At 38.0% G+C, this 26,100-nt stretch overlaps 1 protein-coding gene across 5 annotated transcripts in view; it reads left to right on the forward strand.

The window, feature by feature from the left end:
* COL19A1 (collagen type XIX alpha 1 chain) overlaps positions 1–26,100 on the forward strand; it is a 225,432-nt gene that overhangs the window by 165,300 nt on the left and 34,032 nt on the right. For all 5 annotated transcript variants that reach the window (XM_049817767.1, XM_049817766.1, XM_049817770.1 and 2 more), the window contains 21 exons: positions 1,294–1,356; positions 2,148–2,192; positions 3,184–3,219; positions 4,132–4,167; positions 4,272–4,325; positions 5,528–5,581; positions 10,043–10,096; positions 11,320–11,409; positions 11,765–11,809; positions 11,916–11,993; positions 13,341–13,376; positions 13,485–13,538; positions 13,627–13,680; positions 16,479–16,520; positions 17,653–17,706; positions 18,502–18,555; positions 21,651–21,704; positions 22,654–22,707; positions 24,787–24,831; positions 25,458–25,508; positions 25,592–25,636. In XM_049817767.1, the coding sequence (XP_049673724.1) occupies positions 1,294–1,356; positions 2,148–2,192; positions 3,184–3,219; positions 4,132–4,167; positions 4,272–4,325; positions 5,528–5,581; positions 10,043–10,096; positions 11,320–11,409; positions 11,765–11,809; positions 11,916–11,993; positions 13,341–13,376; positions 13,485–13,538; positions 13,627–13,680; positions 16,479–16,520; positions 17,653–17,706; positions 18,502–18,555; positions 21,651–21,704; positions 22,654–22,707; positions 24,787–24,831; positions 25,458–25,508; positions 25,592–25,636 (1,098 nt within the window). The remainder of the gene's footprint in view (positions 1–1,293; positions 1,357–2,147; positions 2,193–3,183; positions 3,220–4,131; positions 4,168–4,271; positions 4,326–5,527; positions 5,582–10,042; positions 10,097–11,319; positions 11,410–11,764; positions 11,810–11,915; positions 11,994–13,340; positions 13,377–13,484; positions 13,539–13,626; positions 13,681–16,478; positions 16,521–17,652; positions 17,707–18,501; positions 18,556–21,650; positions 21,705–22,653; positions 22,708–24,786; positions 24,832–25,457; positions 25,509–25,591; positions 25,637–26,100) is intronic.

The raw sequence follows: 26,100 nt of genomic DNA on the forward strand, positions 1-26,100 counted from the left end.
TCTGAGATGTTTTTCTTCGGCTTGTTTTACTTACATTTCGTTGTAAAGAGCAAATGACCTATAAATATGCAAAGAGCATAAAAGTAGTTATTTGGGCTAATACCCATTTTTTCCTCCATGTATGTAGACGAAATGCACAGCTCAGAATAAATCATAACTTCTAGTATGCTCATAATAACAGGCACCTAGATTGTTCTCAGTCAAGCAGTAGTCAGCTCCTTCTCAGCAACACTTGGGTTCCCTTCTTTGGGTATCTGCCTCTTGCTCTGGAGCTCATTTTGGTAATTAGGGTAGTAACACTGCCCTAAGCCTAAACACTGAAGATCCTTCAGGACATTAACATTTATAAAATAATTATGAATTTTATTCAGGTTATATTCAGTTATCAACTTCTGAAAATATTAACAGAGGGTCCATGGCACTTCTATTCGTCGTGATGTTTTCCCATTTTAGAGATACGGAAACTGGAACTTGGCAAGGGGAGCTGGTTTGCTCAGGGTTCCCGTTCAGCTCAGCGACAGATGGGACTCCTTGGGTCCACACTCGAGCTCGTTTTTCAGGGTCATTGGTTTTGTTGCTTTTTGCATTGTCATGAAAAGAAAACATGGTCCCCTTAGGTAGTCTGAGCCTGGCTTTGGGAAGAAGAAACAACTTGCTTTGTATTTTGTTGTGTCTTTACCTTGTACGGAAGAGTAAATAGACGCAGTGCAGTAATACCTGAGCAAGTATACAACCTGAACCCCTGGTCCTCAAATCTGTCTGTTTTCTTTGAGAAGCAGTGTGAGGAGCCTGTTGATCATATACATTCCCTTTCCTTCTCTCTCACTGCTGTAGTAGATTTAAATGAGTTCTGTTTTACATTTCATGCTGCTCAAAAGTGAAAAGCTTGTGGTTTTGTCATATGAGAGAAATGATTTTTACTGTTCTTTTTAACATACTTGAGACATGTAGTGCAATAATGAGCAGAAAAATGCATTCTTTGCATTGAGTTAAGACCCCCAAAAAATCACAGACTTGCATAGCAGTATTCAACATAGACATTTCCCTTTTATGCTTTTGTTCACCTTCTGCTAGTCTGACTGGAGTATGAACGCATGACAAAGGCTATGTGGCTGCAATACATTACTTAGATGTACTGCACAGACATTTAGTATCCCTTTCTAGTAGTAAATGAGGACTTCTGAATTCAGATACTGGTAAATTACATGAAATTGTTGTGGTAAATAAATTGTTACTGTAAATAAATGGTGATGTGTTCTTTTCTCTGATCTTTGTGGTGATATTTCTTCACAGAGTGATACAAGACTACTAGGATTACTTGGGACCCCTGGATCTAAAGGCCAGAAGGGAGATGTTGTAAGCATTTTGGTTTAATTTGGAGAAATTTCTATGTGCCTATCTAACCTGGCTCTGCCACCCTTAGCGCAGTATCTTTTATTTGATTTATCACAATGGTCTTTGAAGGAATAGATTTGTAGATACAACTGGCTCTTTGATCTGTGTAGTGCAATATCCAATTTCTTGTGCTGTCCTGCAGGTGCAGCACCTAAGTCTTTCTCCTCTAATACATGATAACCAGAAAGGGAAAATGCAGGAAGAATTGTATGTGGTTTCTGTAACACTGAGGAGAAGTCAAATAAGCTGGCCTGACAGTTAGGGAGAAAAGACTCTAAAGTGTTGAAGTTCAGAAAATACTTTTAAGAGTAAATCATGAATATTTAAAGCAGTTTCTCTGTAATGATGGGACTTGCTATACCAAAAATACTTATACTTGGCCTCTAAAAATTATGTGGAGGTCGAATTCTGAATCCGTACCATATGGCAGTGTATTGTTTCTAGGCGTCTGTCCTGTTTAAACACTGGAATGAATTTTTAACAATTGGATGCCTTTTAAACTTGGAAGAAGAGAGGCAAGTGCTCTGGATGTGTCACAGGATTGACAATGTTTTTTATTGAGAAGCCTGCAGATCTGCTGTAGAAAACAGTCATTAAATTAATTTGCCGATGTTTAAAGCTCAGATTTCCATTGCAATAAAAGCTAAGATTTTGTGCCCTACACAGAACAAAGTACAGTTGGAGGAGAGGAGGAGTTTATTTGCGTTTGTTAGAATATAAAAGGTTTTCAATATAATTTATTTTGTTAAAAGGGTCAAAAAGGAGAATTGGGAATGACCGGCACAAAAGGAGAAAAGGTAAATTAACTCCTTACTTCTGTGCTTATGTGTGACAGTAGAATGTGGCTGAATGTACTGATTGTGAATCAAATCTTGGAAAATATACTCAGGATCAAGAAAATATATTTGGGCATAGGAGAAGCTGTTAGTCTCTCAATGGCTTTAGTAATTTACTCAAGCCCCTCTTTGAGAGAGTATTTTCGTACGCAAATAAATTTCGCTGTTCCAACAGCTCACAAAGTCCTTAACTTTAAACACATTCAGACTTTTACTGAATACCAGTTTAAAATTATGTTTATATAAGTTTATGACCAGTGATTGCCTCATGAATTAGATGCCATACATACTTTTTCAAGTTACAAATGTGATCTTCAATATCTATATGAAAAAACAGGAGTCTTTAAATTATTAAAATTCATAAGTAAACTTCCTAATTTAATATCTTTTGGTTTAAGTTTAAATTTTCCAGAGAGAAGGCAGGGCGGGGGTGTTACTGGGGAATAGGTGTGTATTGTGTTTTTCTAGGAACATGTGATGTACCCAGTTCTTCATCCACTGAATAACAGGCATTTTGCTATTCAGCTGTTAAAGCTTCCAGTTGGTTTCTTTGGTCATATCCTTGTGTATAAACCATTTTCATGCAGGCAGAAACTGTTTTTACTCCGTCGATATGACAGATCCATGATTTTGTGTGTTATAAAGCACTTGCATTTGAGAATTTGTCAGATTTGTACGCAGCATCGCTCTTTTTAGTTCACGTTGCTGACGCTCCCTTGTGCTCCTGCTTGAAAGATCACACATGTCGTGGTCTTGCAATTAAGTCAGCATCATCTGTCAAGTAAACTGTTGTTGTCCACATACTTGTATTTTATGTAGGTTAAAAAAAACACAAAACAAACAAACAAAAAAACCACAAACATTTTTCAAGGACTCTTTACGGAAACCAGACGTATGTGCTATTTACCGGTTGAAATAAATCTGTGTTAACCTCTTCCCTATGTTTCCATAGGGAGAGCCTTCTGAAAAAGGGGACAAGGGAGATCCAGTAAGTATAGCTGTTTTCTACTGATGATGTGAATAATTTACATTTTATATGATTTTCATACTGTCTTCGTGCTGTGATTCTTTTCTTTGTACACTTCCGTTAGACTCAGTGTTTATGTAGGATAGTGTATGTATTGTGTCCTTCTTACACACTTATCAGGTCCACACAGGTTATAAATAAAAAAACAGAAATGCCCTGTTCTTCAGCATTTCTGTAGTTGGTATGGTCCATGAACTGAGTTTAAAGTACATACATTTTTTTGTTCCCTGAAGGTTCGTTCTTTCAGTTATTGCATAAAATTATATGTGGGCTGAACTGCATTATTTTAATTGTTTTACCAGTTTCCAGTGTGGCATCTAACATCAGGCAGTTTTCATATAACCATTTTATATGTGCATAATTTTTTTATTTTGGGGGATATTTTCAGAACACTTATTCTGTAAAAGTCAGTTTACATGTGTTGCTTGTTTTTAATTAACTATTGTCCTCTCTTACGACATTTGACAAAAGCTAGTTATGTTGTTTAATACACAACTGAAGGTTGCTCAGATACTTGTGATTAACATATTATAATGACCAAAATAAGACATACTGTAATAATGTGTGGGTTTGGAGATGAATACTGTGTCACTAGTAGAGATTTAGTGGTGACAAATAGGCTTTAGAATGGAGAAACTCTTAAGCAAACGTGGTGTTTTCAAACAATTTTTCTTTAAAACACTAAGAAAACCTGCAAACAGAATTAGTTTGAAAGATGAATGCTTTTCAGAGGTTGCAGAAGGCATCAGAAATTCTTTAATGCTTTCTCAATATTTAAGTTTGTAAACTATATTATGATATTTTAAAGTAGCAAATTAAACTCTTATTTAAGTTAAAGTTTTAACTTCTTGCGGTCGTACCTGCAATTTTCAGGGAGAAACTGGAATGGAGGGATCAAAAGGAAATAAGGTATTTTTTGACTTGTACTATATACATCACTGCTGTACATAGCTGATACTGGGGGACATAACAGTAAATTTGGATTTATTTACTTTCTCAAACAATATCATTAGGGTGAAACAGGAGACCCTGGACCACCTGGTCTTACTGGAAATCCAGGATCAAAGGTAGGTGAAAGGTATTTTAGTGGTATTAACAACCATTACATTCTATGCTGTTGTATAAGAGGACTCTGAATGCTATCAACTCTTTAGCTAGTATTAAAGGGCAGAGAATGCAAATACATTGTATCAAAAGTTTGTGCATGGATCATGGCAATTTTAGTTCATAAAATTCTTGTTGATCTCAGCATCAGTCAGCAAGGAATATTTATGCAAAGCTTAAATGTTACTTGGTCACTCAAGAATATGAGTACCCATTTTGCAATTACAGATCCACCAGTAGCTGGGTGTATTCTCTTCATCCATCAGTGAGGCAGGGGGTACCACTGCCAGTACGGTAGCGGTTCCTATGTTTAATCCTGAGACTGCAGAGTCATTGCCTCTCTTTGAAGAAAGTAACTGAAGCACAAGTGTTCTTGAGAATCTCTCATGATGCCGTGAATTGTATCAAATAAAGGTAGAATTGGAAATTGTGAAATTGAAAATGTGAAAATGTAGCCTCCACCCAATACGTTGGATGTGATAGTACCCAAGTTCCTTAGATCGTCAAAAGAAGTCCCAGGGGGAATAGATGCAGCTACAGGGTCCATGAAACTGTGGTCTTAAAAATGATTCTCCACTCTAACTCCTTAAACTGCTCTTTGGAGGCTAATGTTCTTCCTTGGTAGGAGCTACTGAAATAATTGTTGTTACTGCAGTGGAAATCTAGGTCACCCTCACGCTGTATACCTTCCAGAAAAGGCTCATAGAGATCCAAAGGATCATTAGGTTTCCACCAAGTCATCCTTTTATCTCTACATTTCAATCCCCCTTTCTTTCAGTGCTCTGGAGTCCTTCTGATGAGATCTGTTCCAAAAAGAGAAGGAACACCTACCACGTAGTTAAAAAATCACTTCTAGATATCTCCCTTGAGGGAGGAAATGTTGATTTACTCCTTTTGTTTTGTCCTTCCCTTTAGGTAGTGCTTTTGTATTTACTTGTATTTGCTTTGTATACGTACTTTGGATTTTTTATGTATCAGTCCCAAAGATTTATTGGACTAAACGTTAGATTAAGGGAGAATGAGCAAACTCTGTACTTCTTACTCCATGTAGAAGATAATTCTTAATGCCAGATGTTTTGATCTATTTATATACGAGAACGCTTTACACCAAATTCCAACAGGTGTATCGATTTTAACCTCAAGCGTGTATTATATCATTTCACAGGGACTGCCAGGACCTCCAGGACCTGTCGGACCCAGGGGACTGCCAGGAGAAGTTGTATGTATTGTGCAGTTTCACCAACCTGGAGAAGCATGGTGTGTGAACAGTTAGCCGGTGAAGCAGTACCACAGAGGTTATCATAGGTGCTCCTCTTGTGCGTGGTACTATAGCAATCAGGTCTGGAAGCACAGTAGTATGGGATGCCGCAGGATAGAGTTCTGCCATTTGCTTGTGTTCTTTTTGTCCTTCTGTTACCAGCTGAACAAGTAAGAATGATAATAACTAATCTGTCTGATTCACAGAGAATTAGCTCTACAAAAATCACTCTTATCTCACAGGAGTAGGTGCAAATTTAAAAGATCTCTAGCAAAGTTTTAATAATGTTACATCGTGAGGTGGAAAGGACAGTGTGTGTGGAGCAAAATGAGAAGAAGCAGGGAAAGTAAGAGTACCCGAAGGATTTAAACACATGGCCTTCCTTATTTCTGTCTATGGTTTTGTATTATTCTGAATTGGTTTACTTCCTTTAAAAGGGGTAAAGATTAATAAGGTGAATAGAATAAACAATTATGTTTATTATCTTAGAATTTAGGTCAGATTTTTAGTAAAACTCATATTCAAAGCAAAACATGATTCTGTTAAAACAAGAGACAATATTAAAATCTTTAGGCAGAGTAAAAGTAGTGGTTGGAAATAATTTAATAGAAAACTTTTTCAATTACTGTTTAATAGATTAAATTACTAAAATACTTATGCAGAAAGTGGAATGAGAGATTATTCTTATGATTGTCGGTTGATATTCCAATTTAATTGTGCAGAGCCTTACTGACAGTCATAAAGCACCTGAAGCCATTATATGGTTGCCACAGGTGAAAAATAGCTTAATTTGTGAACACTGACAGGTGGCAGATAATATGTGTTTATGCATCCATGCAAGAATGTCAAAACCTGAACAATTGACTTGTCAAGCAGAAGCCTATTACTTGTTAGATGCAACAGTAGGGACTGCTTTTTAATTTTGATAGCACCTGGACTAAACAAAAGTGGCACATCCCGGGGTCTCCAGTTAATTTAGATGGCGGGAACCGAGGGGTGAGGGCACCCAGAAAAAGAAGTGGTGCCAAAACAGAAGGTTTCCTGAAGGGAAAGAGGTGTTCTCTCCAGAAAGAAAGGGAAGATCTGGTTGGAAGAAAGGTCCTGGAAATGGGGGAAGGTCATGGAGATCAGGGAGATGCATGGAAACAATTGCCAGGGACCTGAGCCACTAACCCCTGGGACTGGTAGCTGCGAGCAGCTGCACAACACAAACCAAGACAACTTCTTGCCCAAATTGTCCATCCCGGACGAGCAACAATCTCCTGACTGGAAAGGGAAGTCAGAACCTGACGAACGTAACTCTTAACAGGGGAACGAATGAGAGCGTGAGATAATCAAGGAGGGTAAAAGCTCTCATCTCAATGCTTCTTAGATAAACCCCAATATCCAGATCCACTACAGGCTGTCAGATAGTGTCAGAAGCAGGATACAGATGGTTTATTGAACCTCCAGATCTTGGCCTGTTGAGGGAGGTCCTCCAGGAGGAGTGGGGGGATGGGACACCTCACCAGAGATGTAGCGTGCCCGTAACCTTTATGCCTGTGGGTACGGAGCTGATGGGTTGGGATTGTCGCGGCAGTGGGGGGCCTCAGCAGAGTTTTAATGTGCCTGTAGTTATTACGCTTTCGGGTGCCCCACATTGAGGTCTGCCAACCGGTTGGGGTTTGTCAAGCTGCGTCAAGGCCTCCTTCGTGGGGGTTTAAGTGTGCCTGTAACCGTTACGCCGCTGGGCAACAGACTGATGGGTCTGCTGGCCGGTCAGGATCCCCCAAACTGGTAGGGGGCATCCCCCAGGATCCAGCACATCTGTAACCTTTGTGCCTCCGGGCAGGAAGAGCGCAGGTGAAACTTCAATCCAGTCTGAATACTCTAGGAAACATCTTAAATTATTAGGCATCGTTATGCTAAGCTTGAAAGTTCCCTGGGCATTTGCCTTGACACCCTAGTATAGCAGAAGGCCTCTTCTGAGGAGGTGGCTGCCTGTCTCCCAAATTATAGCACAATCTCTTTTTAGGTGTGCGGGCAACTGTGTTCTGCCTAATCCCCCCTGTAAACTGAAATTAGGTTTGGGTCCACAACACTGGTGTTGTCGCATAACCTAACAAGTGACACCTGGTTCTCCTCCCTCCATTCCTCCATAAACCATAAAATGGTTTTTAAGTACCATTTTGGAGGTTTGAGAGCCAAGAAGTGGACCAAGAAAAGCAGACAATGGAGAGGTTAGCTTCAGCCTAGCAGTTAAGCCATTCGCCTGGAAAGAATTGAGATTTTGATCTTTGCTGTGTGGGTTGGTTTTGATTTTTATCTTATTTCTACAAACAGAAGCATCTAGGAGCTGACGCTGCATTTTGTCTTGGGCCTCTCTGCACACGCTCTGAGACTAGTTTGTGGAAGACAACTCTTAATTTGAACAGACTTTTAAGTCATATACGTTATTAATATACAAATACAGTTCTGAGTGGTACACAGCTGGCAGACTTTTTATTGTTGACCTGTAAAACTCTTAGGGATATAAGCAAAGTCACAGCTGGAGTACGGCATCTTCAGCTCCTGGCAGGGAAAAAAACCTAGTATTCAAATCTGCATGTAATCATTTTGTACTGTGTTACTTATTGACTGTTTCCTACTCAGTTGAGGCATGCGTTTTTTAAATTGTATCTAATCTACCTGTCTTCTATAACAATAGTTTGTAAGCCTTTTCTGGTGTGCTTTTCTTTATATATAGATGCCCAATCTTACTGTGAAAGATAACGAAATACTGCATTTCTGGTTTGCTTGCGTTGCCATCATCCCTCTTGAGTTCATAATTGCTGCTTTTGAAACTGCTGCTCTGCTGGGTCTTTGATCAAGTGACACTATGAACAGATAAATACTACATATAATATACGTAGATCCTAGATATAGATGATCTTGGAGACTCATTTGTACACACAATTCTAGTATATAAAAACATATATTTAAACACATTATAGAAACATGTATCTAGTTGCAGGCTCATTTTTTTTATCTTCTGAAGATGAAACATTATGGATTAACAAATATAATAATTCATCTTATGTAGCATGATAAAAATTATGAAAGGTTGAAAATTGTTTTACTTTCACATACATCATCGAAGAGTCATCCAGCAGATCAGATTTGCTTCTTTCCTTTCCTAAGATACCCCTTAATCTTGGTCCAACCAAAAAAAAAAAAATAATCAGAGAAATCCTTAGGAAAGAAGATAGACTGTATGTATTTTATATCAATATCAAAAGAAGATAGGGTATGATGCAATGTCTGATCTGTAATCAGTAAATTTAAACTTCCATATATTCTTACAATGATTTTGTGTTGCTATAAGGAGAATATTCTTCATTAAGGTACTGTCTTTTTTTTTTCCTTATGCTTTTAATTTGGATGGCTGGGTGAAACCAGTAGCTGTCTGTCCGTATTACGGAGAAAATACAGCAGAGAAAGCAAACACAGAGCTGTGGAACCCTCACTACTGGCATGAAAATGTTGTCATCCTTCATATGTCTGTTCACAAAACTCTTTGTCTTTTTCTCGGAAAGTTCATTTTCCATTCCGGATTGAGTATTATACTTAGATTTTACTGTTCAGTTTTGGCAATTTTGTCATTTACTGTGGAAATTACTGGTATTCTTAACAAACTGCTCGCTGCAATAGTTGGTTGAATAGCATTGAAGGGTTATGGAAGAATTTTTCTCTTATTTGTAACAGCCTAATAAGAGAACACAATTTAACCTTCCCTATTATTTAAATAGTTTCTATTTAGATTTTAATCTGTTTCATTTCTCTGCATTTCTAACAAATCCTTCATGAAAAGGGCAAGGGATAATGCTGAAGTTAAACTCAAAATGTGAAAGATGAGATTTAGACAAAAGAAAGGATGGCATATATTTATTTTGCTGAAAATATTTGACTGTCCATTAAATATCTAAAACATTTTAAAGGAATTTGGTGGATTAAGTAATGTGCAGCAGTAGAAATTCATTGAGGCTTTTAAGGTACAAATTTGAATAATTAACTAGCGTAGGAAATCATGCGGCCCTTCATAGACAAAAAAGGTGAGACACTTATTTAAAACTCAAGTTTGTACCTGCTACCACCTTCCTTGAAAAAATGATTGATTTTCAAGACTTGGAATTATTTTGAAATTGAAGACATAAACCTGTCAGTCTCTGCCATTCTGCCCTGATAGGGTCCAGAAAATAATCTTGATTATTACATTTCAATTTCAAGAAAAATTATTCACGTAGTTGATTAAAGAAGCATTCATTAACTTGTACTGTTTGACGTTTTGGGTCAATACTAATGCACAGTAAATAATCCAGTGTAAACTCATTTTCATCTGTAATTTTAGATAATCTGTAAGGTAATAGCTATAAAAATGTACAGTTATATTTTTCTTAATTCCAGGGCTTACCAGGAGAGCATGGGGTACCAGGAAACCCAGGAGTAAAAGGAGACAAGGTATGTTTTAAGTGGTTTTAATTAAGCTTGATATGTTAGAGCATATTAGACTGTCATCTCTGAAGTAACCTTTGATTCTTCTGTAGTGCATCTGTGTGGCTGCTTTATGAATTGATTTTAAAATGTACAAGCAGTAACCCCCTGCCTGCTGCAGGCCAATTTGGCAACCCAATTGCTCTTTAGATTCATAATTTAAGTAATATTTCAAGGAGGTTGCATTGGGCTCTTACATTAAACCTGTGCAGTGCAGAAATGTCGGTTCGGGTCCTGACCACAGAACAGCCTTTTCAGTGTAGTGTCCTAACCAGACTAATGTGTGAAATCCCACTTCACAGTCAGATATATTCCTCTTGGGAGAGCACTGGGGCAGCTATACTGTCTCAGATGTGAGCCAAGCTCTTTATGGCATTGTATTTTGCTGTGGAGAAATCCCGTAGTTAGAATTCAGCTACATCAGCAAGAGTCAAAAATGGTATGTGTGTCTATATTGAATGTAGAGAAGGGGAGAGAAGAGGATGTACAGGCATACTGTGAGCTGTGTGATGCGTTATGGTATTTATACATTGGGGGGGGTACAAGGGAAACAAATAAAATCCATTAACAGCTTGACGAAATGAGCTGATGAAAAGGCAGGAGAAGAAAAATGCTGTGGAACAATGACAAAATGTACTCATCTTGCAAAATAGGAAGTAGTGGATTCAGAAAGAATCACAGAGAATGATGCAGGAGCGTGTAAAAGACAAGAGGACAGCATAATAAAGGGCACAAATTCACCTGTGTAAGCAGGAGGAATTGTAGAGATGTGGAGTAAGAGATGCTGCATGCATTGAAGCAAGAAATAGAGATGTAAACAGGAAGACGGTGAAGACCAGGGGTTTAGCACTAGGGATAGATAGCTGGAGAGAGACAGTTTAAAGCTGTTACTATGAATTAATTGGCAGGGTTTAATGACGACCTGTGTATTAGGGGCTTGGGGACAAAGAAATGTAGATCAGATGCGTTGCAAGCATGGAAAACGAAGAGAAAGCTAGTTACTATTAGCGGTTGTGTAGTCCATGCCTCCTCCTCTTCTGTAACTTTTTGGAGGAAAATGGTTGGGGGCGGTTCTTCTCTATTTCTCCTCAGAGTACTGGCACTTTCTAGGATAACCTTGATAATAATTAGACTTTTTTCATAAGAGGAAATTCTGACATTTCAATTAGCAATTCAAATTTATCTTGTAGGGGGACCCTGGTGGGATTATGGGACCGCCTGGACATCCAGGTCCAAAAGGTGATGTGGGGCCTCCTGGACCAAGTCTGCCTGGAAGACCAGTAAGTCCATAACCTGAAAAGGCTTTTATGACCTTATTTCTTGTAGGGACAACTGTTAAAGAATACTCATTGTGCAGTGAAAGAAATCAGAACAAGTATTTTTTTGGATGTAATTTCAAAATTGAAATATATGTTATAGTGGTATTGTAAGTGCACTAAAATATAGTCTAGAAATAGCGTAAGGCTCACACATGCTCCTAGTGACAGTGGTATTAACAACAAAGACATATGTAAATCTGTCATAGTTTATTTATAAAGGCTGACTAACTTTGGCAGTAAAATTCAGCTAGTCTCTTTGATTTCAAAATGTAATTTGTTTTTTTTCCTGGTTTGTTTGTGTTTGGTTTTTTTTTAGGGTCCCACTGGTATTCCTGGAAACCCTGGTCCACGTGGACCAAAGGTATAAAAAATATATTATTTCTGTTTCTAAAAGAAAAAAAAAAAGGATAATACGCTAGTTTACATTTTCAGATCTGTTGTAACTGAAAGCCTTGTACCCTTTTCAGGGAGAAAGAGGACTACCTGGTGTACAAGGAGCACCTGGGGAGATGGGGCCCCCAGGAATAGGCATTCAGGGATCACCAGTAAGTATACCAACGCCCAGAATTCGAGCTTTTCGCTGTGCATCGCTGAGAAAACTGCAACAAGTAAACAAAGGATAGTAAAAAGCCATGCCACGAACTCCCTTCTGACTCGACTCCCAAGATGCTCCTCAGCATCTTTTCCCTTTATCCAGACCCAGAAAGATCTAGTGCTAAGTGAGAAATGGAAGCCTTGGAGTTCTGAAAGAGTCAATGGCTACTCTACAGATGAGCTTCCTAGTGATGGTGTTGAGACATCTTCAGACTGTGTCTGTTTGTCAGCAACAATTGTTTGCATTTGTCGGCAAAATTCAGCCTGAGGACTGGTACGAGAGAAGAGGTGTACTCGACATCCTAGGCGATGGCATTTTGAAATCCATGCTGGTACTGGAAAAGGCAAAGACGCATTGAAGAGATGTGGAAGACTTTGCATCAGCTCCTAGCTTTTGCATTTGTGATGACTGCTAATTACAACCTTAGGTCTACTGCTTATAAATGAGAATCTTACCGTGCCAGGTACTGTGCCAGGAAATAGTGAAGTCCTGATTTTGCGCGGTTTGCTTCACGCAGTTCTGTGCAGTTATAATTCAAACATGAACCAAGTTGATGCAGTGTACCTAGAGCATTCGTACTAAACTTGTATAGTAGTAACTGTTTCAGTTATTCAGCTTGTTTCCCAGGTTTCTTTCTTTCTTTCTTTCTTTCTTTCTTTCTTTCTTTCTATTGCCTTTAAATAAAGCCATCTCCAGTGTCTTCAGAGTATTCAGTAAAAAAAAAAGATGATATTGATGGTGTAGATGGTAGGTGGTACATGTTATTACATGAGTTCTGCTGTGGTGAACAGGGCAATCTCTCTTCAGTCCAGACCAATATAATCAGCCGATACAGTTCAGTTTATTGGCAGGACTCAGGTACAGAGAGAAAATGTTTGACAAGGTGACTAGAGTTTCACAGTGAGATCTTAATCTAAAATAATTATCCTTAAAAACAATTCATTCAGTTCAAATAATTTCAAACCTGAATTTTAAAAATTACCCATTTATATTTAAACAATCTAATTTGTTTCTATTCAACTGAATATCAATTTTTCTTATGAATCTCCTAGCTAAATAGCAAGTTTCACCACAGATCATTATTCTTTGGTATTACTTGCCCATAAAAATGGGCCTCAGCAAAATCTTGAATTCCCTGATTTGGGGAAAATTAGATTTGGATTTAAAGCCAAACCTTAGAGCGAGTATTTCTTGCAATGCGAACTGCACCAATGTCCCACATTCAGTATTTTTCTATTAATTTCATCTCTCTTGTCCCAAAAAGTGTAACTACTGATTACTTGGAGTTTTCTTGCAGGGTCCTATAGGTCCAGCTGGGTCCACAGGTGTGCAGGTAGGATATAAGTTTTCTCTTTAATATTAAAAAAAAATAATTTAGTTTAAGATGTTTACAGTAAAACAAAAATATTCTTAAATCCTAAATGACCTTTCCTGCTCTTAGGGCCCTAGGGGACCCCCAGGATTACCAGGAACTCCAGGTACCCCTGGTATTAATGTAAGTGACAGTTCTCTATATATACAGCAAGAAGTAATGTGTCCCTCGACAATGATTTAAGGCCATCAAATTTTACATTTCTTTCTAGGGCACTCCAGGAAGAGATGGAAAACCAGGACTACCAGGCCCTCCAGGTGATCCTGTACGTATACACAGAAAGCTTGGGCATTTGCTTTGGTGCAAATATTTTAAGTTTACAGGAGGTGAGAGAACCTAGTAAGTCTAGAAGTCCAATTGATGAAATTAATTTGATTTTTCAATTATTAGATCCTTTGTTTGTTTGTTTGTTTACTTGATTACATTGCAGTATAAATTAAACTTATGTTAACATATATGGGATAAGTACCTTGTTTTCAGGTGTTACAGTTTGTATACTAGAGTTTCTGCCAGGCTATAACTTGGCATAGTGTTCCTCAGTCTCAGAAGCAGTTCGGTATAATGCAAATTTTAAGGAGCACACTGTGATAACTCCTGTTAAAAGACTGAAAAGAAAAGTTTGGGGATTCCAAAGCTAATTTTGCTGTGCCACAGAAGAGAGACATTAATTTTTAATGAAATTCTGAGAATAGCCAGTCTCTAAAGCAATAAATTCCCCTTAGCACTTAAGAAAAGTTAAGTGGCTGGGTTTAAAAACAAAAATACTAAATAAATTCTGATCTTTCACCACGCTTTAGAAGTTACCATCTCCTCTCGGGTATGTATTACAGCAATGATTTTTATTTAACAATGCTATAGCTTTACAGATTTTGCAAAGTCCAGCACTGCAAGATTCAAAAAGCCTGCATGTGCCTCAGACCAAACCGTACTCTTAAAGATAATCGATTATTTTACTTGGGAGTCAGGAGAGTCTAATGTGCTTATCTGCAAAATTGGCATAAAGGCAAAACTTCAGTTGTTATTCCTGCTCCTATCTGGAGTCCCAACAACTGGAGACCCAACTCTTGGAAAAAGTGGTCTCTCCCATGCCTGGTTCTTGTCAGTGATTTAATTTCATTAACATAAGTAGATATAAACACTGCAATTGGACTGGGAAAGATTGCTAGCTTTTTGAAAATAGAATCAAAACTTAAAATTCAGAGACAGTCTGAAGTCAACAAGATTAAACTCAAGACAGATGAGCATAAAGTGCTTAATGAGAAAAAACAATATCCCTAAGTAGAATAGCTCTGGAAGGCACAGTGCACTGTAAACCAAATGTGAGTAAAAAATCTGACGCCACTGTTAAACAGACATATCTAAATGGTAAAACTTACTAACAGGAGAATTACTGCCTTTTGCTCTTCTGAAATAGTCGTCTTTTTGGAGAGAACGTTTTTAAAGGAAACTCTAGCAAGCAGGAGTGAGTCCGGAGGATTAAGGCAGTTTTAACATTTTCAAAAGCCCAGCACATACCATACACTTATTCGGAGCTGAGCATACACAGCTCCGACTCTGCGGTACGTGCGGACTTGCTGTGCGTACAGAGCAGACAGGCTGTATGGCACAAAGGCAGCAGGCTTGCTCTTGCACCTGGTGTGCCCCTGCAGCTGGATGTTCGGACCCTTTCACGCTGAGGGTTTGGGGGTCTGTACCATAAAGTGCTGTTGCAGCTAAAATAAGAACATTCGAGAAGAGGAGAGACGGGAAATTACACTTGTGCAGTCCAGCAGAAAGACCAAGAGGTGACGTGGTAATGGCCCGCCTATCTGTAAAATGTTGCCACAAGGAAAAGGATGAAAAGTCAGGCCACGTAGGGATGTGGTGGTTGGTTTTAAGCCTTGGTACAGGTTTTTTAGAGCAGGTGACACTGTCTACGTACAGTCTACCTTTGTGCAGAGGATGGACTTCATAGCTTACATAGTTATGTCCTTAGGTTGCGTTCGGTGCCTATGTCTCACCCCAGAAAACTCGGCGTGCTTTCAAAGGTGGTGATGCTACCCTGTAAATGGGGTACTCCTGATTACACCTATGGTTAAGTACGCTCAGCAGGGCTTCTCTTGAGCTGGTATTTGACACCCATCGCTACCAACCGACAGTTTTTCTAATATGCTACAAAAGTGCTTTCATTTTATTTTTCTTCTTCAAGATGGGAATGATTGAAACAGACTGAACAAAAGCCGTAACAAATTTTGAATGTGTCTAATTTTATAGCATGCGCAGGGCTATTTTTGCTTTAGCAATTGCAAGAAGAAGAAATCAGCATTGGTAATTGAAGAGTCTGGGAGGGAAGCTGATGATAACCAGTGCAATCAGTTTTTACAGGGAGTCTTTAAATATAGGTTTAATGGCAGCATTTGGAAATCTGAGATACATTGCAGTACAGTGCAAACCTATTGATTGAGCTTTAAATGGGTTAGCTTTAGTATTGGTGGCAATTTAGCGGTAGCACCACAGAGTTTTGCACTAATTCTTAATGTTTAAAGGCAGGACAAAATACTGCATACGTTGCTTATGTTGCTGTAGCTGGATTATTTCCAGTATCTGAGCTAGTTTATTGAAGTTAGCTTTGACATCTCCACAATTCATGCTACAGTTCACAGTAGAGTCAGAGCCTAGGAGAAAGCAGAAGGAAAACAATTGAAGATAATCAGGTGAGAATAGTCTGTGAGACTTTCCAACAGCGGTAAGTTGTTGCTGGTATGCTACAAAACCAGCAATATATTATTATTATTATTTTAAAGTGAAATTTACTATGTTCTGGAGTTATGCTGTTGTCATGGTTTAAGGAACTTCACTGGAATTGTAAAGAATTATTACATTGTTAGGTTGGATAGAGAGTGATATTTAACTATATTTGAAACCCTGATTTTTCTTTTGATTTTTCGTAAAAAAAATAGCTTCACCCAATATATATGTAATCAGCTATGTGTGCAACAACATAAACTTTAGAAGCAGTGAGAACCCATCCGAATTGGTAGTGTTGTGTAAAACATTAACTGCAGCTGCCTTTTTTAATTTCAGATCGCACTGCCACTTGTGGGAGACATGGGTGCTGTACTGAAGGTAAGTGCTTTCAGAGGTTAAATGTCTTTGTTTACTATAAGCACGCTTTTTAAACCAGAATATACACTTGAAAGTTTCTATAGGTTCAATTCTGACCTACTTGGCTAGCCTAAAATAATTTTAAGATTTTTGTTGATTTTTGTTTTGTTTTTAAAAAATACTCAAGAAATGCATATTATAGGAATTTTGCAAAATAGCGTTTGAACGGTATGTGAGGTAGTAGCCAGCAAGTGCCTGTTCAGCACATCCAGTCCACAGTATGAATTGCTACAAGTATACCCCATTCTCTGCTTTATTTTGTAGCATTAAGGTTGGTAATACACCAAATGGGGAAAATAGTCTAGAATTTCTAAGGTTTTATTTTGAAAAATAATGAAATTTGAAGTGGTCTGCCATATTCCAGAATGAAAAGTGTGCTCAGGAGGATTTCCATATGAAAAGCACACATCATTTCTGAGGAGAGGGATTATCCTATTCTACTGTCCTTTATTAATACATATACTTAGGGTTTATTGACTTTCGCATTCCCAAATTTGATTTCTTTTAGGTCTACCTTTGGGCTTTTCCCTGATTCTTTCTGTTTGCAAGTATTGTCTTTCTCCTGTACCTGCTTTTCTACCTCTTTATCAATTCTCTCTCTTACTGATTCTTTATGCTCCATTCTTCATTTCTCTGTGGTTCGTAGATAGCACTTCTGTAAGATTGTAATTTAGCTGGAAAATGCTTCTGTCAACAAAGCAGGAATCACATTTAAAATAACTATAAATTTGAAGCTGGTGAGAGTAAGAAATAACTTTCTTCTCTACCTACGCCTTAAAAGGAAGATGGTTTGCTCAAACCTGATCAGAGGTGTGTCTGGGACTATCCACAATGAAGGCATTTATGAGTCCTCTCAAAATGAAGCTAAAAATCTGTTAGCATGGTTGGAGCAGAGTGTGAGAGAGGTGGGGAGGGAGAGAAGGAAGGCTGTCTGAACAAGTACCTTGTGTAGAAGAGAGAAAGGACCGAAGAGAAGGCTTTGGGCTGAAACAAAGGGATGGTCACAGAGGCAGGAAGGAAGCGGTCTGCATCGATCAGACCTTCTACCTATGTCCCAAAAATGGTTATTTGTCACTTTCTCTCTGTTCCTCAGGGTGATCCTGGCACAAGAGGTCCTCCAGGCATCCCTGGTAGAGAAGGGCCAAAGGTAAGTTTTGAAGAGAGTACTTAACATGGCTGTGTTGCTTGTTAAAAGTAAAAGGCCGGACTCTTAACTCTGAGACTTTTTTGTCTGATCCCTATCCCTGTAGCATCTGAGCAGCCTAAAGTTTCAAACGATTTTGACGGTTCAGCCCTTTTTCCTGTGTCAGTTTGCCTTTTCTCTCAGGACAGTAAGCAAAATAACCTGAGTTGGGTCCCAAGCCAGGATAGCTCTTCTGTGTCTCGCGCCCATTAAAGCTAGCTCAGATCTGACTGTCCAGGAGGACGTTGCAATCTATAGGCTCGTTTTAGGTGAGTCAGGCAGGCAAGAATCCTGCGGGGAAGAAGGAAGCTTCCCCTATCTCCCTCGAGTGTGCAACAGCTAGATTGCTCTGTGCCTTTGCACCATGTTCCCATGGGACTTGCAGTTTCACTGTCATCAATCAAAATTCTGCGTCACTGTAATCAGATCAAATGCCACATGGTTTGACATCTAGATATCTCCTATAGTTGAGCCTAATTCCGTGAAAGTGTACTTTCTCCGTTTCGGCAAGCATTTAAGCTCTTTGGTATTAATAAGATGTCTCCATCAGGCCTTTTGGCTGGTTTGCCTGCTGGGTAAAAACCACTCGTTTCCTTTCACCCTGATGGGAGGCATATTTTAAAGTTTCTGGTTTAGGCACTATTGCTGTAAGGGCTTCGTACTAGCATATATTAAATATAGGTCATAAAATGCCCTGCGAAGCGTGAAATTCATTGTTCTCTAATAGAAAATATTTGTTTGAATGTTACATTTTCATAGGGAAGCAAAGGTGAACGTGGATTTCCTGGGCTTACTGGAGAAAAGGGCGATGAGGTAAAATTACTTCATTTCTATAGTGGTTGCATTCTTATCTGAACCTGAATAAAGATCTAGATCGAGAATGAAATGCACAGAATGTTATTCAGTTCTTTAAAACTGCTGAGATAGTAATGTATTACCTAAATAGCCCTCAATTCTGAATTTTCAACAAGATTAAATGTTATTACTCAATTAAATGACATCTTTTTAACTTTTGTTTGAGGATTTTTGCTCATTTGTGTATTTTAAAGCCTCACAGACATTTAAATGCTAATTTTTAGGTGTATAGGATAGAGCAATAAATAGGCAAATGCCAAATATTTTCAGAAAATACTTCATGTTTTATAAAATGTTTGCTTTCATTGTGTTAGTTCCCCTTCAAAATTCACTTTCAAAAACATTACATTAGGCAAATACTCTGATGGGAACAGTCATAGCAGCAATTACTATTAAGTGGAAACTGGAAAATATTTGAAGCGACCGAATTTAAAATATTTGAAGTATTTTGCATCATATACTGCATTCTTAGAGTTATTTTTATGTCATTATGGAGAAGGAAAAAAAGCCACGTGACTTGTGGTGCCGAATCCAAAATAGCTGCTATAGCTTTCATTTTATATTTAAATATTTGCAGTTAACAGTTCAAGAGCAATCTCTGTCCAAAAAAGAAAAAAAAAAAAAAATTACCAAAGCAGAAGCTATTAAGCAAATGAATGTGAGTAAATAAATTAATTTCCTAGTGACCTTAGCCAACTGAAGGAGTTTAAGTAGTCCGTTACAGAATATTTGGTGAACACTTTGAAATTCCACAATACTGAAGTGGCACTGTTAAACATGTACTACTGTCTTGTAATTTGGGAGTGCTGGCTACGAGAGAAAGCACCTGGAAAATATGAAAGGAATTTAGAGCTTATTGATTGAGGGTTTTGTAATTCTTTATGAGCGTTTTACATTTCTTTGGTGCTATGGCCGTAATATAGTAAGAATATTCAAACAGTAGTAGAATGAGAATAATTCTCAAAAAAAATCTGTGTTCAGCAGGATCCTTGGCTTCCTAAAGTAAACAGTTAGATGAGGAAAAAAAAGATGCAGCAGAAGCATTAGATATGTATTCCTGCTACTGCTTTGCCCCAGAATTTAGCAGATTGTCAGACTAAAGTATCATGCTTATTTTTCCTCTTTGTTTTTACACAATCTGGAGAGCTCATAATGTCTTTGCTTCTTAAAAGCAAGTGCTTCCTGAGGTTGGATTTAGAACATTGACCTTAAAATGCTGGGGCAGCCATATGCAAAGCCCAAGCAGAATTTTACGTAAAAAATAAATGGGGAAAATAACACATCTTTCATGTGCCCTATAGGGTACCTCTAAAATTCAACTCTAGCAGTTTGAGACATTAGCAAAACAGTTTCAACAACGAGGATACTATTTGACTGCTGAGAACCAAATGAGATATTAGAGGCAATTAAGAAGGTAATAAAGGAAAGGCAAGATTATAACTGTCAGGGTTTTTTTAAAGGACTCCAGAGTAAACTCATTCTGAATTTTTGTATTGATTCAGTAGGGTGCTGTGCTGTGTTAGCAAGTTAGCTTTTCACACGCTTCTTCACCGTTTGATAGCTGGTTAGCTGCCGTAGCTCTGAAACTCTCAGTGTTTAGCAGCAGCCTTGGATTATGAATTTAGGAGGGTGCAAGTGAATTTATTTTCAGAAACACGTATGAAGGAGTTTACAAAGTTTAAAAGTAACTTTTTTAAAAAAATTACAAATTGTAAAAGAATGCATTTCTTTTCATTTTTATGATTTGGTTAGCATGGGAACGGGAGGAGAGATTGAGAAGCCCACCTGAAGCTCTTCGAAATACGCTCCCTAACTTCCATGTGCCTTCAAACAGCCCTTTCATCTTTATTGAAGCTTAGTTCTCTTCCTTTTTAAAACATTCCTTTTTTCAGGGGAGGGTTTTTCTAATATCAGTAATAAGAATTACAGAAAAATGTTCCTTTGGTTTAACACTCATTTTCCAGGTGACTGTGCTGTCAGAGTAAAGTAATTCCAAATGAGCGGAGAACACATTAGCAGTTGGATCGGCACACTGAAGAGCTGCAGAGGTGGATCTGTGTCCTCTGTGTGGAGGAGCAAGAAAGGGAAATCAATGTCTCTCTCCATCTCCACACCTTTCCTGATTTATTTCTGTCAGGAGTTTTTCTCTCAGTCTCTCTCGGAGCCCTTATTTCAGGGTGACTGACCTCTGTGGTTTTCTAGACTACCCCCTTAGCCGTGCCTTCTTAAAGACTGCATTTAACACGAGAAATACGCCTTTTCTGAGGCAATTCCTCGTGTCAGAGGGTAGGTACCCTCTGCAGATAAAATGAATCACTGCTGGGAGGGACCTGTTTCCCTTTGTGGATGATGGGGGGAACTGAGAGCGATTAGGTGCCTGACTTTTACGCGTCTAAAATTGCACCTAAGCCTGCTGTGGCGGAGGAAAGATTTCGGTGACATGCAGGCTTGTCTCAAATCCTACCTGCATCCACTGTAGTAATTTGCACGCCAGTATGTTTAGTAAGTGGATACCAGAATCCATCGACTTCCAGGCAATCAAATAGAATAAGAGCAGGGAAGTAGATCGTTAAATACTATGAAAACTGTCGTGTTCTGTTATCAAAAAAGCAAAATCTATAAATCAGGCAGAAAGCATCATTGCATTTAGATATCAGGTAACATTGAGAAGTCTGAGTAGACATCTTCTCACCAGCAAAAAAAACACTTTTAGTGATAGAAAATAGAAAATTAATCTCTAAGGAAAAGCCAGATGTCCTGCTCTTATCTGCACAACTAAAAAGCAAAATTTATGCAGGGCATAAGCCAACAGTGTGAAGGGTTGAAGGACAAGTGTTGTTTATCAGTCAAGCAAGAAGTTGTGTCTAACCTTGTTCAATGGCAATCTCCTCCCTCCATAGTGGGGCTTTTTTTTACATTCCTAAAAATAATGCCAACCTTTTAGATGAAAATGCACTTTAACATAGTTATAATACTGCTGGACACGCTGCATACAAGTAGTTTTTTGAGGTGTGAGTGGGAGAGGAAATAGACGTGTGTTTTTTCATTTCCAGGGCCTCCAAGGTGCTCCCGGACTGCCAGGCGTACCAGGACCCAGCGGACCGTCTGTAAGTGTGTGGCATCGCCTGTGTTCTCATCTCTCCCTGCAGAGGTTGCTACAACTATCTAGTAAAATTTCATCTTCTTAGTTTCTTGTCCCTTCTTTTGGCTTTTAGGAGAGTGATAATAAAATCTGACCCATATCGGCTCTAATAAAAGAAACTATGTTGTGAGTTGATGTTATTGAAAATACTGTCGTCTGGGCTCAAGGTTTATGTAACGTAAACGAGTTTGCAGTTTTGGCATTACTAGAGGCTCTGTGAGGTAACATGACTTATGATGTGCAAACTTGCAGTTAATTATGTATTTGTCCCCAAGTTACAGTAATAATGTTAGTAATAAAAATCTAAATATAATTCCAGCTAGGCATTCTAAAGACATTTAATGCTGAAACCAATTAATCACTTGCTTTCACAATAAAAAAAGTATGAGAACAAGCTGACAATATTTAAAGTCACTAAAAAATATCATTAAAAGTGTTGGTATTTCTGGGAAAACTCCTCTTGGAAATTTTTTTAAAATTTTATTTTCTACATACTGGATGGGATCACATTAGTTAGTATGATCATTATTCATTCCTAGGTTGCTGACAGTACTAATGTTTCCCTTCTTTCAAAAACTGTAACACGGTTAGGAAGTTTAATGTGGCATATGTAAATTGGCATTTTAGCAGTAAAGCGTGATTCTTAGCAGTATCAAGAGATGCCAGTTAAGGTCAGTGCATTTAGTCTCCCAAGGTGAAAATGCAACCGCAAACACAAGATTACCCTTCAAAGGGCTTATCAGAAGGACACAGCTGTTGTATTAAACAGAAGAGAAGTATTTAAACCTGGAGGAGAAGCATAATCGGGTTTAAATGACCTTCAAAAAGTACAACTTCTAAAAACTAAGCTGCAATGCAGAAATACTGTCTTTCATTGTTTCTTAACTAATATAAACTGATACTGTGTTGTGCAGGGAATCACGGGAAGACCTGGACATCCCGGTCCAGCAGGGTCGAAAGGCGAAAAGGTATTCCTTCTTTTTAGTCTTGGTTAAGATCCGTGAAGGTTTTGCAATCCCATTACGCTCCTATGTTTTGGGGTTTTTTTTAACATAGAGCGCAAACAAGAACTTGACATACACTTTCAAATTAACCTGTATTTGTGTCTTAATACAAGTACTTTCCCCAAACAGTGGCATATATATGGGCTTGTATTTTGAAGCATAGTCCCTGTGGTGTACGTAAGTTGCAGAGGATGTTCTCTAAGTATAATATATTATATAAAATTTAGGAAATTGAAAATACATTTGTGAAATAGTAGAAGACTAGTTACTACTTTCTCTGCTTCTCATTCTTTTACCAGAATTTCAGTCAAAAGTAATTGCACACTTTACAAGTGTTTCACAAGTACTGAAAGTTATTAAGTATAAGTTATTCTGCCAAAACATATAAGCTTCCTTTAAACTTAATTTACACCGTTACAGCACTGCTTTCTATCAATGTTTTATGTGTTCTTTTATCAGGCACTCGAACTAAGAGGCCAAATTCATTTCTTGGGCACCTCAGATCAGTGAAATACCACAGATGAACTTAGTTTGCTGTAGAATGCTTTCTGGGACAAGTTCTCCATTTGTATATGAATATACTTTTCTGAAGATTTTTTTGGCTGTAGCCTGGAGTTTTCCAGGCAGAGCACTGCCACATTAATGTATGTGATCCTTCTAATACTCTGCAAAACCTTGGCTCTGGTCTGAGTAAGAAAGGAAACTGTTTTGTAAAGTTCTGAAATTATTTCAGTATAAAAATTGATGGAGAGCTGTCTCCTTGCAGACCATAATAGCAAAAACTTACCACACTTGCCTCCTTTTTACGTAACCGAATGCAAAACACAAGCCTCTGTTAGTTCCTTGTTTACAATTCACACACAGGTGGGAATGAGAAGCCGCTGCTCTGTAAGTAGTATTTCATAGATCAAAAAGGGCAAAAGTCAAATGGCTGAAGAGTGACGAAGTAAACTGAAATATAGCCAGGGTAATTTCCTCTTCCTTCCTTCACCTGGGGAACATGTTTGAGGAATGATCATATAGTCTGCTTTCTAAAGTACAATATTTTTATTTCCCGTGAAGTACTCCAAATCGCTCTTTGGAGGCTGACAGTTTCTGTCAATTAGCAGGACCATTTGGAAATTATCCTAATATAAACATTTAATGACAATTATATTTTTCTGATGAGCTTATTATTGCTATTGAACACTTACCTTGACTTTTGCCACCTTAATAATTTTAAAGGTGCAGCCTAAGTGTCTCACTGACTTATGTTTCATAATATCCAACAAAGTCAGTGAAAAATTCTGGCAGACTTGTTCCAAATTATACAGTATTTTTAACTGAATCATAGTGATGAGATTTTGGAAAGATCTTGTTTGGGAAATTTGATGTTGAAACCTTTGTAATTCTATACTGTTCTGAGACCCTGCCATTCTGCTGGGGCAAAAGCTCAAGGGGTGGTTTTTTTAATGTAAGCAATTCAGTGCATGTCAGCAGAACAGACTACAGATGCAGGTAACCACAGACGAATATTTTACAGTAAAAAAACCAAAAAGGTATTCGTTATATCTCTTAATAAAGAAGATCTTCAATGTGTTTCTAAATAAATGGAACTTCTGAAACTGTAGCTCTTCTTTATTTACCTGTGAATGATCAACTGAGGATTGGCTTTTGCAAAATAATATACAAAGCGTAAAATGAATGTTAACTTTCATCTGCCAGTTGCTTAGAAATTGATGTTAACTTCCCCCCCCTTCCTCTCCTTTCTGGTATATATGAAGTGTTTCACAACTCAGGTTACCCCTACTATTTTGCCACAAGGAAGTTACTACACATAAAGCATCAAGTAACTAATAAAATAAAAAACTAGCATGAAGTAATGATTAATAACTTGCCTAAAGCTCAAGCAGGAGCTGGGCAGGAGAATTTATTCTTGATATTGCCTGTTCATATTGACTGTATGTCTTGTTTATTGTCATTATGGTCATCATAGCTTGGGTATGGAATAGATCTGGACATCAGTTACAGTAAATGAGTTATATGAATCTCTTGCTGTACTAGGGTAGTGAAGGTTCTCCTGGGAAACCTGGACCACCTGGGCCTCCGGTGAGATGTTTTGATTTATATTTCGAATGTTGTTTTAGGAACAATATACCTGTGAGTAAAACGTGACATAATATGAAGAATTGACTGTCAATCTAATACGTATTACTAGTGCAGGAAGACAACAATGTCTTTTTGCAAAAGGTTTCTGTATTCCTTTTTTTTCTTGTCATTCATAGCTGAGTAAGTTCAGATCACTAGAGCCATCCTAGAAATTTGGTCAAATAAGTTAACCTTGGTGTCCAATGTTATTAGAGGAATTTAGACAGCTTGGGTACCTGAGGTCAGGGAACTCGAGGTACCTAGGGAAAGTCCGTGGAGCTCACTAGACTCCAAATTAACTGGAATAGTACCTAACACAAAATTAATTCTGGGGAATTCTAATAATAAATTTCAAAATGTAACATACACTGAGATTTACAGGTTTCTGGTTTCATAATTCAAAAAAAAGTCCCAAGCCACATTGGTATGTATCTTATGTTCTTACTGAAATGTCTGGTGTCTTTGAAAAATTGATCGAGAACAAAAATGATCCCACAGCTTTGCTGAGCTACGGGGCTTGAACAGGGCAAGGGTTCTGCCTTTATCATTCATAGTTGTGACACTTACTTGGCTTTTATGTTTTAAAGGGTATGCCTTACAATGAAAGAAATGGAATGAGCAGCTTATATAAACTCCAGGTATTTCTCTTTAATGTTAATTTTTTTTTTTTCAATCAACACCTGATTTTGGCCCACCTCAACTTTCCAACTTGCTGTTGCAGGGAGGTGTGAGTGTCGCTAGTTATCCAGGTCCACCAGGACCTCCAGTAAGTATTAACAGAAACGTAATTTCTAATAGTTAATTAATGTAGTAGCAAAGAAGTTGGTTAGTTGCATGCAGTTTGGTAAGTGGCACGGAATTTGATTTTATATGTGAAAGACAGAAAAAAATAAGGGTCTGATTGGTATGTAGTAAATGATAAAAGTACATGCTTTTATGTGTTTATCAGGCCTTTTAGCCCATTTTGGAAAGTAGTTTATTCTGATTTAAGTATTTCACCCTAGCAAGTCAAGGCTGTGAAAATGGTACCTAATTTGATATTGGACTCTTTATTGAAACTATCCTAATATATTAAAATGTGTAATATAGTATTTATAGTTAGCGGTGGCATAGTTTTATAATGGATTAAATTTAGCGCTAGAAATGACAAGCTCATGAATTCTGATCTCAGTTCTGTCACTGATTCACTACGTGTCGCTACAGTGCAGAAAAATGTGTAAAAACGAGAAT

The sequence above is a fragment of the Accipiter gentilis genome, chromosome 15, assembly GCF_929443795.1.
Source record: "Accipiter gentilis chromosome 15, bAccGen1.1, whole genome shotgun sequence".
Taxonomy (NCBI): Eukaryota; Metazoa; Chordata; class Aves; order Accipitriformes; family Accipitridae; genus Astur; species Astur gentilis.